Genomic DNA, 17729 nt, shown 5'->3' on the forward strand with positions numbered 1-17729 from the left:
ATTGTTACGGTGTCCAAGAGGCCAAGATCATAATGGAGCCAGATGAGAGGTTGCTCGGGTATCTGGTCAGGATGGGTAGGAAGTCTTGGGGTAGACCATTAGAGAGGTTTCACTGCATGATAACGGTTTTAATACAGGCTATGTCTGTTTCTGTTATTCAGACTGACGGATCGGGATGGTTTTTATTTTTTTTTCTAAGACTTTTGCTACTGGAAATTGGATGAGGTATTAGAAACTCTTAGAAACTTTTCCTGCTATAAACTTTCCTTTTTCCGTTTGGAAGCATTGATTATTCCAGGCTGTAAAAATGCAGTATTTTTGCTAACCCGGTCACCCGTCGAACTTTTTTCCATTTATTCAAAATGTTGCACGTGATTACAAACACATAAAAGAAAGCTTCACTGGAATCCTGAATGAGGAAGCAAATTTAGTGCGGATTGACTCTGATTTTTTTTTTTTTACTCCAACTTCCTGTCATGGGCGTATTTTGTGTTTATTGTTTTTTTGATCATCCTCACTCTGCGTTTATTATTTTTGCCCTCAGGCGGGGAGTCCTGTCAACAGATATCAAAAACCTCCTTGAGGATTCCAGTCTGCAGCCTAGACAAGGTCACCTTCTTCGTCTTCTTCTTCTTCTTCTTTGTCTTCTTCTGCAAACCACAATGTAGTGTAACACACGACTTTGTCAAAATAAAAGCATTCATCACCATTCATTCGTCATCTGGAATCTTCCACCACTCCTCCATGCTGGAGCCTATCCCAGCTGTCTTTGTTTTTTATTTGCAATATGAGAAACACAAAACAATGAATTATTGGAATATTGTGGGAAAAGTTTTATATATATATTTTGGAAATTAAGTCAAAATATTATGGGAATAAAGTCATAATTATGAGAGTAAAATATTCAAGAAGAAATTTGAAATAGTAATGGAAAACAGCTGTAATTTTAAGAGACTAAAGTCCAAATATTAAAATAAATATATAAAAAATATTTAAAAAAAATATATTAAAAAGTAGTAAAAATATTCAAAATAATTTATAGCATAGAATTGAAATATTAAGTTTTTTTTTTTTAATATCATGAAAAAAAAATTCATCACCATTCATTCGTCATCTGGAATCTTCCACCACTCCGCCATTACGTAGCAAATCTGCTTACATGAAACTAGTCAAGTAATGAACGAGCAAAAGTATATTAATTTAGTGAGCTAACTAACTTAGCTAGCTAACAATAACACATGTAGCAAAATATGTTGCTGTATTTTTATTTCACCAATCTCGCTTCCTAACACAAGAATAGTTACAAGATAAGCTAGTAACAATTTCTGAATATTTTTCTATTCTATCTACTGAGTCAGTCCGCTAGCTAGTCAAGTAATAAACGATTATTAATCTAGTGAGCTAACTAACTTAGCTAGCTAACAATAACACGTGTAGCAAAATATGTTGCTATATTTTTATTTCACCGATCTAGCTTCCTAACACAAGAATAGTTACAAGATAAGCTAGTAACAATTTTTGAATATTTTTCTATTCTATCGACTGAGTCAGTCCGCTAGCTAGTCAAGTAATAATCGATTATTAATCTAGTGAGCGAACTAACTTAGCTAGCTAACAATAACACGTGTAGCAAAATATGTTGCTATATTTTTATTTCACCGATCTAGCTTCCTAACACGCGAGTGAGATAAGAATAGTTACAAGATAAGCTAGTAACAATTTCGGAATATTTTTCTATTCTATCTACTGAGTCAGTCCGCTAGCTAGTCAAGTAATGTATTTTTATTTCACCGATCTAGTTTCCTAACACAAGAATAGTTACAAGATAAGCTAGTAACAATTTCCGAATATTTTTCTATTCTATCTACTGAGTCAGTCCGCTAGCTAGTCAAGTAATAAACGATTATTAATCCAGTGATCGAACAAACTTAGCTAGCCAACAATAACACGTGTAGCAAAAGATGTTGCTATATTTTTATTTCTATTATTTTATCATTTTTATTATTTATTTATTTATTATTTTATTTAACAATTTCTGAATATTTTTCTATTCTATCCACCGAGTCAGTCCGCTAGCTAGTCAAGTATTTTTTTTTTTTTTTTACCGATCTAGCACAAGAATAGTCACAAGATAAGCTAGTAACAATTTCCCAATATTTTTCTATTCTATCTACTGCGCCAGTCCGCTAGCTAGCCAACAAAAAATGTAGCCAAAAGTAACATTTACATTTATTCGTCCCTGAGTGAGTTGGCTAGCTAGTTCAAGGCTTGTAAATTGTAAACATATTTTTATCGTTTGTAGCAATCGAGGAAGCGAACTAGCTAATGATCATAGATGCTTTGATCGCTGTAGTGGAAATATGGTAAGTAAATAATACTACTTATACTGCTAGCATGCTAAACTACAACAGTAGGTTTTTGTAAGGTATTAAAGGCATTTCAAAGGTTTCCTTTGGGTCACTTTGGGTCCCAGACGTGAACGGGTTGTCCAGATGGGAAGCAGAATCGTCGTCATGTGTGATCCACATGCTGAAAAAACACACATGATGCAAATATTTTGGATGAAACGTCTTCCATGTCACAATGGGACGCTTGGGAGCTAAAAAGCTTCTGTCCAGCAAGCTGAGGTGGAATGGCTTCCATTTTTTTTTATCGATGCAAATTCCATCATATAGTCTAAGATAGCGGTGTGACATTACAGTCCTGACGTCATCTATACAATAACCATGAATGGGAATAAAGTCATAATTATTTGAGTCAAATATTCAAGAGGAAATTTGAAATAGTAATGGAAAGATTAAAAGTCCAAATATTCAGAGAAAAATATTTAAAAAATATTAAAAAGTAGTAAAGATATTCAAAATAATTTTTAGCGTAGAATTGAAATATTCAGTAATTTTTAAAAAATTTGGAATATCATAAAAAAAACTCATTCATTTTCTACCGCTTTTCCTCAAGAGGTCCGCAGGCACGCTGGAGCCTATCCCAGCTGTCTGTGTTTTTTTATTTCCAATATGAGAAACATAAAACAATGAACAATGTTGTAATTATTGGAATATTCTGGGAAAAGTTATACTATTATGGGAATTAAGTCAAAATATTATGAACATTATGAACATGAATATTATGAAATATTATGAAAACAATGAACAACAGTAATTTTATGACACTAAAGTCCAAATATTCAGAGAAAAAGTATTTAAAAAATATTAAAAAGTAGTAAAAATATTCAAAATAATTTGTAGCATAGAATTGAAATATTCAGTAATTTTTTTTAAATTTTGAATATCATTAAATACTAACAAAATCAAACTCATTCATTCATTTTCTACCGCTTTTCCTCACAAGGTTCGTGGGCATGCTGGAGCCTATCCCAGCTGTCTTTGTTTTTTATTTGTAATATGAGAAAACAACGCTGTAATTATTGGAATATTGTGCGAAACGTTAAGTCAAAATATTATGGGAATAAAGTCCTAATTATGAGAGTAAATTATTCAAGAAGAAATTTGAAATAGTAATGGAAAAACAGCTGTAATTTTAAGAGACTAAAGTCCAAATATTCAGAGAAAAAGTATTTAAAAAATATTAAAAAGTTGTAAAAATATTCAAAATAATTTGTAGCATAAAATTGAAATATTCAGTATTTTTAAAAAAATTTGGAATATCATAAAAAAACTACCAAAATCAAACTCATTCATTTTCTACCGCTTTTCCTCACGAGGTTCGCAGGCATGCTGGGGCCTATCCCAGCTGTCTGTGTTTTTTATTTGTAATATGAGAAACACAAAATAATAAACAACGCTGCAATTATTGGAATATTGTGGGAAAAGTTATACTATTATGGGAATTAAGTCAAAATATTATGAACATTATGAAATTATTAAGAAATTTGAAATAGTAATGGAAAACAACAGTAATTTTATGACACTAAAGTCCAAATATTCAGAGAAAAAGTATTTAAAAATTATTAAAGAGTAGTAAAAATATTCAAAATAATTTGTAGCATAGAATTGAAATATTCAGTAATTTTTTTTTTTGAAAATTTGGAATATCATGAAAAACTATGAAAAAAATGTAACTCATTCATTTTTATGAGAGTAAATTATTCAAGAAGAAATTTGAAATAGTAATGGAAAACAGCTGTAATTTTATGACACTTAAGTCCAAATATGTAAACTGTAAATGTAAATAAAAAGTATTTAAAAATTATTAAAAAGTAGTAAAAATATTCAAAATAATTTGTAGCGTAGAATTGAAATATTCAGTAATTTTTTTTAAAATTTTGAATATCATGAAAAACTATGAAAAAATCTAACTCATTCATTTTTATGAGAGTAAATTATTCAAGAAGAAATTTGAAATAGTAATGGAAAACAGCTGTAATTTTATGACACTTAAGTCCAAATATGTAAACTGTAAATGTAAATAAAAAGTATTTAAAAATTATTAAAAAGTAGTAAAAATATTCAAAATAATTTGTAGCATAGAATTGAAATATTCAGTATTTTTTTTTTTAAAATTTTGAATATCATGAAAAACTATGAAAAAATCTAACTCATTCATTTTTATGAGAGTAAATTATTCAAGAAGAAATTTGAAATAGTAATGGAAAACAGCTGTAATTTTATGACACTTAAGTCCAAATATGTAAACTGTAAATGTAAATAAAAAGTATTTAAAAATTATTAAAAAGTAGTAAAAATATTCAAAATAATTTGTAGCGTAGAATTGAAATATTCAGTAATTTTTTTTTAAATTTTGAATATCATGAAAAACTATGAAAAAATCTAACTCATTCATTTTTATGAGAGTAAATTATTCAAGAAGAAATTTGAAATAGTAATGGAAAACAGCTGTAATTTTATGACACTTAAGTCCAAATATGTAAACTGTAAATGTAAATAAAAAGTATTTAAAAATTATTAAAAAGTAGTAAAAATATTCAAAATAATTTGTAGCATAGAATTGAAATATTCAGTAATTTTTTTTTGAAAATTTGGAATATCATGAAAAACTATGAAAAAATCTAACTCATTCATTTTTATGAGAGTAAATTATTCAAGAAGAAATTTGAAATAGTAATGGAAAACAGCTGTAATTTTATGACACTTAAGTCCAAATATGTAAACTGTAAATGTAAATAAAAAGTATTTAAAAATTATTAAAAAGTAGTAAAAATATTCAAAATAATTTGTAGCATAGAATTGAAATATTCAGTATTTTTTTTTACATTTTGAATATCATTAAAAACTAACAAAATCAAACTCATTCATTCATAAATTTTCTACCGCTTTTCCTCACGAGGTTCGCAGGCATGCTGGAGCCTATCCCAGCTGTCTTTATTTTTTATTTGTAATATGAGAAAACAACGCTGTAATTATTGGAATATTGTGCGAAAAGTTAAGTCAAAATATTATGGGAATAAAGTCATAATTATGAGAGTCAAATATTCAAGAAGAAATTTGAAATAGTAATGGAAAACAGCTGTAATTTTAAAAGATTAAAGTCCAAATATTCAGAGAAAAAGTATTTAAAAAATATTAAAAAGTAGTAAAAATATTCAAAATAATTTGTAGCATAGATTTCAAATATTCAGTAATTTTTTTTTTTTTTTGGAATATCATGAAAAAGTAACAAAATCAAACTCATTCATTCATTCATTTTCTATCGCTTTTCCTCACGAGGTTCGCGGGCATGCTGGAGCTTATCCCAGCTGTCTTTGTTTTTTATTTGTAATATGAGAAAACAACGCTGTAATTATTGGAATATTGTGCGAAACGTTAAGTCAAAATATTATGGGAATAAAGTCATAATTATGAGAGTAAAATATTCAAGAAGAAATTTGAAACAGCTGTAATTTTATGACACAAAAGTCCAAATATTCAGAGAAAAAGTATTTAAAAAATATTAAAAAGTAGTAAAAATATTCAAAAGAATTTGTAGCATAGATTTAAAATATTCTGTAATTTTTTTTAAATTTTGAATATCATGAAAAAAAAAATCAAACTGAAGTCCAAATATAATTCCAGTAGGAATATCATAGTGTGAGTCCCTGGACTCTTCACACGCTGCTGACCCGCGGTGGGCGCGGGGCGGCGGGGTACGGGAGCGTGACGCCAGGGCCTCAGACGTCTGCTCGGACGGTGTAGTGCGCAGGTGAAGCGCGGCGGCGACGGCGGCGATGTTGGTTCCAGTTGCTGGGCTGGCAAAAGTCTGCTATTGTCGTAACGGAGGCCAACATCAGCGGCCTGGAGGACAGATGTGTTCCATCCAGACTTGGCGTTCCCGTCTGCCGACTGTTGACACTGGCAGCACCCACGTTCCCCTCGCAACCGTGACGAGCATTCACGCTAGCCGTCGACTTGAAAAGATTCATCAGAACCTTCATTCAGACCAGCGAGCGTCGGGTCTACTTTATGTCTCAAACCTGAAACATTTGAGGAGCTTTTCTTCCTCTTTTTGCCTCCCGTCTTTTCACACCACGTCTCAAAGACGGCAAAGGACATGTCAGACAGGAATCCTCCATGCACTGTCAGATGTTTTCATGCACTTTTACATTTCTTTCACACCACTTTCTTCTTCTTTTTATATCCGAGGAAGCCAATAAGTAGCAGGCCAGTGCCCTGCAGGCGCCATCATGGTCGGAAAAAGAACATCTATACATGCTACAATACCGTTTGCTACACTCTGGCTTGGCTGCAGAATCATGTGACTTCTCACAGCCAATCGCAACTTAGATTTCAAAGAACATTCTATGTCTTTATTTTAATTTATTTTATTTTAAAATACTCAATTCAAAAGTTAGCCATAAATGACAAGTAACAAATGTGTATAAAAATTCAATACTTAAATAAAGAACTTAAAAAACATTTTATTTCATTTTATTTTATTTTATTTTATTTTTTATTTTAAAATACTCAATTCAAAAGTTAACCATAAATGACAAGTAACAAATGTGTATAAAAATTTAATACTTAAATAAAGAACTTAAAGAACATTTTATTTTATTTTATTTTATTTTATTTTTTATTTTTTATTTTAAAATACTCAATTCAAAAGTTAACCATAAATGACAAGTAACAAATGTGTATAAAAGTTCAATACTTAAATAAAGAACTTAAAGAACATTTTATTTTATTTTATTTTATTTTATTTTATTTTATTTTATTTTTATTTTTATTTTTATTTTTATTTTTATTTTTATTTTTATTTTTATTTTTATTTTTAAATACTCAATTCAAAGGTTAACCATAAATGACAAGTAACAAATGTGTATAAAAGTTCAATACTTAAATAAAGAACTTAAAGAACATTTGATTTTATTTGATTTTATTTGATTTTATTTGATTGTATTTTTTATTTTATTTTATTTTGAAATACTCAATTCAAAAGTTAGCCATAAATGACAAGTAACAAATGTGTATAAAATTCAATACTTAAATAAAGAACTTAAAGAATATTTTATTTTATTTTATTTTATTTTATTTTATTTTAAAATACTCAATTCAAAAGTTAGCCATAAATGACAAGTAACAAATGTGTATAAAAGTTCAATACTTAAATAAAGAACTTAAAGAACATTTTATTTTATTTAATTTAATTTTATTTTATTTTATTTTATTTTATTTTATTTTATTTTATTTTATTTTATTTTATTTTATTTTATTTTATTTTATTTTATTTTTATTTTTAAATACTCAATTCAAAAGTTAACCATAAATGACAAGTAACAAATCTGTATAAAAGTTCAATACTTAAATAGAAACCTTAAAGAACATTTTATTTTATTTTATTTTATTTTATTTTATTTTTTATTTTAAAATACTCAATTCAAAAGTTAACCATAAATGACAAGTAACAAATGTGTATAAAAGTTCAATACTTAAATAAAGAACTTAAAGAACATTTGATTTTATTTGATTTTATTTGATTTTATTTTATTTTATTTTATTTGATTTTATTTGATTGTATTTTTTATTTTATTTTATTTTGAAATACTCAATTCAAAAGTTAGCCATAAATGACAAGTAACAAATGTGTATACAATTCAATACTTAAATAAAGAACTTAAAGAATATTTTATTTTATTTTATTTTATTTTATTTTATTTTATTTTATTTTATTTTATTTTATTTTATTTTATTTTATTTTATTTTATTTTATTTTATTTTATTTTATTTTATTTTATTTTTATTTTTAAATACTCAATTCAAAAGTTAACCATAAATGACAAGTAACAAATCTGTATAAAAGTTCAATACTTAAATAGAAACCTTAAAGAACATTTTATTTTATTTTATTTTATTTTATTTTATTTTTTATTTTAAAATACTCAATTCAAAAGTTAACCATAAATGACAAGTAACAAATGTGTATAAAAGTTCAATACTTAAATAAAGAACTTAAAGAACATTTGATTTTATTTGATTTTATTTGATTTTATTTTATTTGATTTTATTTGATTTTATTTGATTGTATTTTTTATTTTATTTTATTTTGAAATACTCAATTCAAAAGTTAGCCATAAATGACAAGTAACAAATGTGTATACAATTCAATACTTAAATAAAGAACTTAAAGAATATTTTATTTTATTTTATTTTATTTTATTTTAAAATACTAAATTCAAAAGTTAGCCACAAATGACAAGTAACAAATGTGTATAAAAATTCAATAAATAACAAGATAAAAACACATAAAAACACTCGTGTCCCCGAGGTGGCCTTTTGGTGTTATGCCTAAATCGACCACTGGAGGTCACCCTTGCACCACAGTTCGCCAATCCGAGGCGTCTCAAATCTTCAATGTGTCTTCAATTAGCAGCCCAGTCAACACCTTCCCCTCAATCGGAATGTCAGCTCAGCCTTTGCTTTCTTTCCGCTTTCTCTCCCCTCTAATCACCATACAGTCACAAAATTAACTACTTCTTGCATTTTTACTTTTCACTGTCGGTGCTTCGGAACGTTGTCATGGATCTTATATGTCCTGATAGTCCGTAAAAGTGATGGTCCTAATGCGTACAAATGGCAGGAATTCAGCGTTTCCAACCGCAATTAGATGTGGATCACAGCGGGAAAAACCTCAAAGCTGCAAGAATGAAGTTCAAGACTGGAGTCGTGACAAGTACAATTATCTTAGGGTTATTTCTCTCGATTAAAAAAAATATATATCAGTAGTGAAAACCACAGCTATGAAGTAGCACTTAGTTTTTTACCAAAATAAGCATTTTTCGGCAAGTAAAAAGGCTAATTTAGAATAAAAAAAAATCAAAATCACTGTTGCATGGCTAACACATAAAAAAAGCACAAATCTAGCCGATGCTAGCGTGTCGTTGACATTGAATAAATAAATAAAGAACTTAAAGAACATTTGATTTTATTTGATTTTATTTGATTTTATTTGATTTTATTTGATTTTATTTGATTTTATTTGATTTTATTTGATTTTATTTGATTTTATTTGATTAAAAAAAAAATCAAAATCACTGTTGCATGGCTAACACATAAAAAAAGCACAAATCTAGGCGATGCTAGCGTGTCGTTGACATTGAATAAATAAATAAAGAACTTAAAGAACATTTGATTTTATTTGATTTTATTTGATTTTATTTGATTTTATTTGATTTTATTTGATTTTATTTGATTTTATTTGATTAAAAAAAAAATCAAAATCACTGTTGCATGGCTAACACATAAAAAAAGCACAAATCTAGCCGATGCTAGCGTGTCGTTGACATTGAATAAATAAATAAAGAACTTAAATAACATTTGATTTTATTTGATTTTATTTGATTTTATTTGATTTTATTTGATTTTATTTGATTTTATTTGATTTTATTTGATTTTATTTGATTTTATTTGATTTTAATTTTTATTTTTATTACATTTAACACATAAAAAACACATAAAAAAGCACAAATCTAGCCGATGCTAGCTTGTCGTTGACATTGACGAATGCGCCGCTATTGACATCGCTAACACACTCATGGCCTGCAAACACGCAACAAGCAAAGGCTAACACGCTGTAAACGTTCAGATAACGCCACACAAAGCTATCACGCCGCTAACATATCACTAGCATCGCGGTCTGCACCGGACCGCTTTAAAAACATTAAAAAACTGAATTTTTTTTTACACATTTTTGCACAATTTTTCTGTGCAAATCCTTCATTCAAAGATTCTGCTTTCAATAAAGCTGAACAATAAAAAAAAAAAAAAAAAGAAAAAGAGTGCGTGGCACGCGTGCTACCGCCGCCACGGCGAGGAATATGTTAGCAATTAAAAGGAATATTAATGCGCGGGTGACTCAGTGTTTGTGAGTCAGTGTTGTCGTACGCTTTGTGCACGTTGCCTGGCAACGATACTGCGAGCTTGTGATAATGACTTTATTGCAAGTAAATATATTATTTATATTATATTATTACTAGATTATTATTATTATGTTTTTTCTACATTTTTTAATTTTTTTTAAATTTTTTTTAATTTTTTTAACTTTTTTTAAAACTTTTTTTTATTTTTTTAAAAACTTTTTTAAAAGTAGTTTTAATGTAAATAATCAAACTATGCGGTATAGTGTATAATTGTAGTGCCATATTGTTGGACTAAATGATGGCGGATGTATCAATGCCAAGAAAAAGAAAAAGCGAGAATGGTGACATGGGAACTGAACCATGTGCATCTCCCCTGCTGGTCTTGCAGCGACGCGGTCCCGGCTGTCTGGGAATGGAAAAGACGGGATCCGGAGCCGTTCCAAAGGCACGGTACCGCTCTTATAAAAGATTGAAGGACAGGCTGGAAAAATGAAGGCGGTGTGAGCCAATGCAGATGTAAATGGTCTCTTTTACTCTTGTCAATCCCGCCAAAAGCTCACGTTTCCACCTTCTGTTTCCTGTTCACACCGCAACCGTCACAAACACTTTTATTTTTTTGGACAGTTTAGGCCAAGCTGGTTGTACTGGTTTGGAATTCATTACAATATTGGCAACTAAATACCCGCCTTTAAAGTGTCGCAAAACGTCAGCAAATCACATAGATGTCAGCGCAGTTAGCATGGAAGCATTCATTCTGCATGAAGTATTTTATTTTATTTTATTTTATTTTATTTTATTTTATTTTATTTTATTTTATTTTATTTTATTTTATTTTATTTTATTTTATTTTATTTTTAAATACTTAATTCAAAAATTAACCATAAATGACAAGTAACAAATGTATATAAAAATTCAATACTTTATCGCCTAGATGTCAGCACAGTTAGCATGGAAGCATTCATTCTGCATGAAGTTTTTATTTTATTTTATTTTATTTTATTTTTAAATACTTAATTCAAAAATTAACCATAAATGACAAGTAACAAATGTGTATAAAAATTCAATACTTTATTGCCTAGATGACAGCACAGTTAGCATGGAAGCATTCATTCTGCATGAAGTTTTTATTTTATTTTATTTTATTTTATTTTATTTTATTTTATTTTATTTTATTTTATTTTATTTTATTTTATTTTATTTTATTTTATTTTATTTTATTTTATTTTATTATTAAATACTTAATTCAAAAATTAACCATAAATGACAAGTAACAAATGTGTATAAAAATTCAATACTTTATCGCCTAGATGACAGCACAGTTAGCATGGAAGTATTCATTCTGCATGAAGTTTTTATTTTATTTTATTTTATTTTATTTTATTTTATTTTATTTTATTTTATTTTATTTTATTTTATTTTATTTTATTTTATTTTATTTTATTTTATTTTATTTTATTTTATTTTATTTTAACCCTATCCAAAAAAAATGCTAGCATAAGTTGCAGATTCACATTACAAAAGCAGTACTTGTTCAGCATCAATTAGTTATGGACTCCTATAGAGCAGCTACACACAATAACCCGTACAAAAAACTTTCTAGATCTTCCATAATGTGCACCTATTCCAGTTGTATTTCCTTGGATTTGTGCTACTCGCCAAAACTGTTTTAATTACATTTTTATTTTTATTTTTATTTTTATTTTTATTTTTATTTTTATTTTTATTTTTATTTTTATTTTTATTTTTATTTTTATTTTTATTTTTATTTTTATTTTTATTTTTGTAACTGTTGCACTTTGAGATCATTCATTTGATTTATTATTATTATTATTATTATTATTATGAATTTATTCCACCCATGGCCCGCCTCAAGGCACGCCCACGAACTAACCACTCTTTCTAATATAGTGGGTATAGGAGTTAATAATAAATAATAAAGTATTTGGAGTATGTTGTTAAATATATAAATATTTAATATTAATATTTAAAAAATATATTTAATATTATAGAATTTTGTTAAATATATAAATATTTAATATTAATATTGTTAAATATATAAATATTGAATATTAATATTGTTAAATATATAACTATCGAATATTAATATTGTTAAATATATAAATATTGAATATTAACATTGTTAAATATATAAATATTTAATATTAATATTTATGAATGTATTTAATTTTTAAATATATAAATGATATATTGTTTTTCCATGTAGTTCTCATGGTGGCGTGCTAACCATCAACCTCTCCATAGCTGCACTAAGCCAAATTCTCCATTTAATGTTAGCGTGTTTAACAATAGCGTACTTATTGGCTCCTTGGGCTAAGAACATGCAGTAGTCAGCATGTGGATTCAGATCCAACGTCATAAATCTGCTCCAACGTTTCCTGGCCGCTTCACCTCCGTCATTTTGCAGAAAATTGCCGGGGCAAGTGCTTGGACCCGGTTTTGGGGGCGCGGACGTCTACGCCAACGCACGTCGCTCCGTGCGTGGCACAGCGTTGAGCGCGGCTGATATCCAAACATTACCTTCTGCGTCCAATTCCCTCCAAGTTGGAGACGTAAAGCTCTTTAGGACCAGCGGCTCCCTAAAAAAATAACAATATTCACGGTAAGGTGTTTCTGTTTCATGGCTGCATGTCAAGGGTTGGCGGTTGACTCCTACACCTCAGACAGTTTTTTTTTTTTTTTAAGTCTGACTATGAAAAACGGGGCAAGGTATGTGGGCGTTTGGAGTCTGGGGGAGTAAAGTGTGCTATTATCCACTTTGCAAGTTTTTCCAAGAGATTCCTTCTATGGATGTACTGTACTGGATGCACCGTTAGCGACCATGTTGGGAGCTCCTTTTCTAACAACCCGGCTTAAGGAAGTGAAAAAAAAAATCACTATGTACGGTATCATCAAAACTTAAAACCAGGGGTGTCCAAACGTACTTACTTACTCCAGTAAGGGCCACCAGTGTTTACATAGCATACGATCCCGCTTCTGACACCAACATGGTGAACTAATCTAGTATCTGACTGCCGGAAAGTGCGTTTCGTACAAGAAAGAGGCGGTAATATCGTAACACTCATAGTCCATCGAGAAAGTCACTAGACCATTTGTGTGTTTAGCATGTTTACATAGCATACGATCCCGCTTCTGACACCAACACGCTAAACTAATCTAGTATCTGACTGCCGGAAAGTGCGTTTCGTATAAGAAAGAAGGACTCGTAGTCCATCAAGATAATCACTTGGCCATTTTTGTGTTAGCCACGTTTACATAGCATACGATCCCGCTTCTGACACCAACACGCTGAACTAATATAGTATCTGGACGCCGGGAAGTGCGTTTTTACGAGAAAAAGGGACTCGAAGTCCATCGATATAATCCCTTGACCATTTGTGTGTTAAGTATGTTTACATAGCATGTGATCCCGCTTCTGACACCAACATGGTGAACTAATATAATATCTGACTGCCGGAAAATGCGTTTCGTACAAGAAAGAGGCGGTAATATCGTAACACTCATAGTCCATCGAGATAATCACTTGACCATTTGTGTGTTTAGCATGTTTACATAGCATGTGATCCCGCTTCTGACACCAACACGCTGAATTAATATAGTATCTGACTACTGGAAAGTGTGTTTTTACACGAAAGAGGCAGTAATGTCCTAACACTCGTAGTCCATTGAGATAATCACATGACCATTTGTGTATTAAGCATGTTTACATAGCATGTGATCCCACTTCTGACACCAAACAGGCTGAATTAATCTAGTATCTGACTGCCGGAAAATGCGTTTTTACAAGAAAGAGGCGGTAATATCGAAAAACACTCATAGTCCATCGAGATAATCACTTGACAATTTGTGTGTTAAGCATGTTTACATTGAGTACGATCCCGCTTCTGACACCAACAAGCTGAATTAATCTAGTATCTGACTGCCGGAAAGTGCGTTTCGTACAAGAAAAAGGGACTCGTAGTCCATCAAGATAATCACTTGACCATTTTTGTGTGTTAGCCACGTTTACATAGCATACGATCCCGCTTCTGACACCAAATGGTGAACTAATATAGTATCTGACTGCCGGAAAGTGCGATCTTACAAGAAAGTCGCAGTAATATCGTAAGACTCGTAGTCAATCGAGATAATCCCTTGACCATTTTTGTGTGTTAGCCATGTTTACATAGCATGTGATCCCGCTTCTGACACCAACACGCTAAACTAATATAGTATCTGACTGCCGGAAAGTGCGTTTCGTACAAGAAAGAAGGACTCGTAGTCCATCGAGATAATCACTTGACCATTTTTGTGTTAGCCACGTTTACATAGCGTACGATCCCGCTTCTGACACCAACACGCTGAACTAATATAATATCTGGACGCCGGGAAGTGCGTTTTTACGAGAAAAAGGGACTCGAAGTCCATCGATATAATCCCTTGACCATTTGTGTGTTAAGTATGTTTACATAGCATGTGATCCCGCTTCTGACACCAACATGGTGAACTAATATAATATCTGACTGCCGGAAAATGCGTTTCGTACAAGAAAGAGGCGGTAATATCGTAACACTCATAGTCCATCGAGATAATCACTTGACCATTTGTGTGTTTAGCATGTTTACATAGCATGTGATCCCGCTTCTGACACCAACACGCTGAATTAATATAGTATCTGACTACTGGAAAGTGTGTTTTTACACGAAAGAGGCAGTAATGTCCTAACACTCGTAGTCCATGGAGATAATCACATGACCATTTGTGTGATAAGCACGTTTACATAGCATGTGATCCCGCTTCTGACACCAAGAGGGTGAACTAATATAGTATCTGACTGCCGGAAAGTGCGATCTTACAAGAAAGTCGCAGTAATATCGCAAGACTCGTAGTCAATCGAGATAATCCCTTGACCATTTTTGTGTGTTAGCCATGTTTACATAGCATGTGATCCCGCTTCTGACACCAACAAGCTGAATTAATATAGTATCTGACTGCCAGAAAGTGCGTTTCGTACAAGAAAGAGGCGGTAATATCGTAACACTCATAGTCCATCGAGATAGTCACTAGACCATTTGTGTGTTTAGCATGTTTACATAGCATACAATCCCGCTTCTGACACCAACACACTAAACTAATATAGTATCTGACTGCCGGAAAGTGCGTTTTGTATAGGAAAGAAGGACTCGTAGTCCATCGAGATAATCACTTGACCATTTTTGTGTGTTAGCCATGTTTACATAGCATACGATCCCACTTCTGACACCAACACGCTAAACTAATATAGTATCTAACTGCCGGAAAGTGCGTTTCGTACAAGGACTCGTAGTCCATTGAGATAATCACATGACCATTTATGTATTAAGCATGTTTACATAGCATACGATCCCGCTTCTGACACCAAGATGGTGAACTAATATAGTATCTGACTGCCGGAAAGTGCGTTCTTACAAGAAAGTAGCAGTAATATCATAAGACTCATAGTCCATCGAGATAATCATGTGACCATTTGTGTGTTAGCCATGTTTACATAGCATGTGATCCCGTTTCTGACACCAACACGCTAAACTAATATAGTATCTGACTGCCGGAAAGTGCGTTTCGTACAAGAAAGAAGGACTCGTAGTCCATCGAGATAATCACTTGACCATTTTTGTGTTAGCCACGTTTACATAGCGTACGATCCCGCTTCTGACACCAACACGCTGAACTAATATAATATCTGGACGCCGGGAAGTGCGTTTTTACGAGAAAAAGGGACTCGAAGTCCATCGATATAATCCCTTGACCATTTGTGTGTTAAGTATGTTTACATAGCATGTGATCCCGCTTCTGACACCAACATGGTGAACTAATATAATATCTGACTGCCGGAAAATGCGTTTCGTACAAGAAAGAGGCGGTAATGTCGTAACACTCGTAGTCCATCGAGATAATCACTAGACCATTTGCGAGTTAAGCATGTTTACATAGCATGTGATCCCACTTCTGACACCAACACGCTGAAATAATACAGTATCTGACTACTGGAAAGTGTGTTTTTACACGAAAGAGGCAGTAATGTCCTAACACTCGTAGTCCATTGAGATAATCACATGACCATTTGTGTGTTAGCCTTGTTTACATAGCATACGATCCCGCTTCTGACACCAAGAGGGTGAACTAATATAGTATCTGACTGCCGGAAAGTGCGTTTTTACAAGAAAGTCGCAGTAATATCGTAAGACTCATAGTCAATCGAGATAATCACTAGACAATTTGTGTGTTAGCCATGTTTATATAGCATGTGATCCCGCTTCTGACACCAACACACTGAACTAATATAGTATCTGACTGCCGGAAAGTGCGTTCTTACAAGAAAGAAGGACTCGTAGTCCATCAAGATAATCACTTGACCATTTGTGAGTTAAGTATGTTTACATAGCATGTGATCCCACTTCTGACACCAACATGGTGAACTAATATAATATCTGACTGCCGGAAAATGCGTTTCGTACAAGAAAGAGGCGGTAATGTCGTAACACTCGTAGTCCATCGAGATAATCACTAGACCACTTGCGAGTTAAGCATGTTTACATAGCATGTGATCCCATTTCTGACACCAACACGCTGTAATAATACAGTATCTGACTACTGGAAAGTGTGTTTTTACACGAAAGAGGCAGTAATGTCCTAACACTCGTAGTCCATTGAGATAATCACATGACCATTTGTGTGTTAGCCTTGTTTACATAGCATACGATCCCGCTTCTGACACCAAGAGTGTGAACTAATATAGTATCTGACTGCTGGAAAGTGCGATCTTACAAGAAAGTCGCAGTAATATCGCAAGACTTGTAGTCAATCGAGATAATCACTTGACCATTTTTGTGTGTTAGCCACGTTTTCATAGCATGTGATCCCGCTTCTGACACCAACACGGTGAACTAATATAGTATCTGACTGCCGGAAAGTGTGTTTTTACATGAAGGACTCGTAGTCCATCGAATAATCACTTGACCATTTGTGTGTTTAGCATGTTTACATAGCATACGATCCCGTTTCTGACACCAACACGATGAACTAATATAGTATCTGACTGCCGGAAAGTGCATTTCGTACAAGGACTCGTAGTCCATCGAGATAATCACGTGACCATTTATGTATTAAGCATGTTTACATAGCATACGATCCCGCTTCTGACACCAACATGGTGAACTAATATAGTATCTGACTGCCGGAAAGTGTGTTTTTACAAGAAAGTCGCAGTAATATCGTAACACTCATAGTCCATCGAGATAGTCACTAGTCCATTTGTGTGTTTAGCATGTTTACATAGCATACGATCCCACTTCTGACACCAAGAGGGTGAACTAATATAGTATCTGACTGCCGGAAAGTGCGATCTTACAAGAAAGTCGCAGTAATATCGCAAGACTTGTAGTCA

At 31.6% G+C, this 17729-nt stretch overlaps 1 protein-coding gene across 3 annotated transcripts in view; it reads left to right on the forward strand.

Moving 5' to 3' along the window:
• The window catches only part of LOC131106890 (uncharacterized), a 61857-nt gene that overhangs the window by 16004 nt on the left and 28124 nt on the right, over positions 1–17729 (forward strand). Inside the window, exon 8 of one of the 3 annotated variants that reach the window (XM_058056408.1) lies at positions 545–816. The exons of the other annotated variants lie outside the window; for them this stretch is intronic. Coding sequence (XP_057912391.1) covers positions 545–583 — 39 coding nt within the window. The 3' untranslated portion in view covers positions 584–816. Of the gene's footprint in view, positions 1–544; positions 817–17729 lie in introns of those variants that run through there. 3 annotated transcript variants of the gene reach the window in all.

The sequence above is a fragment of the Doryrhamphus excisus genome, chromosome 2 (assembly GCF_030265055.1).
Source record: "Doryrhamphus excisus isolate RoL2022-K1 chromosome 2, RoL_Dexc_1.0, whole genome shotgun sequence".
In the NCBI taxonomy this organism is placed as follows: Eukaryota; Metazoa; Chordata; class Actinopteri; order Syngnathiformes; family Syngnathidae; genus Doryrhamphus; species Doryrhamphus excisus.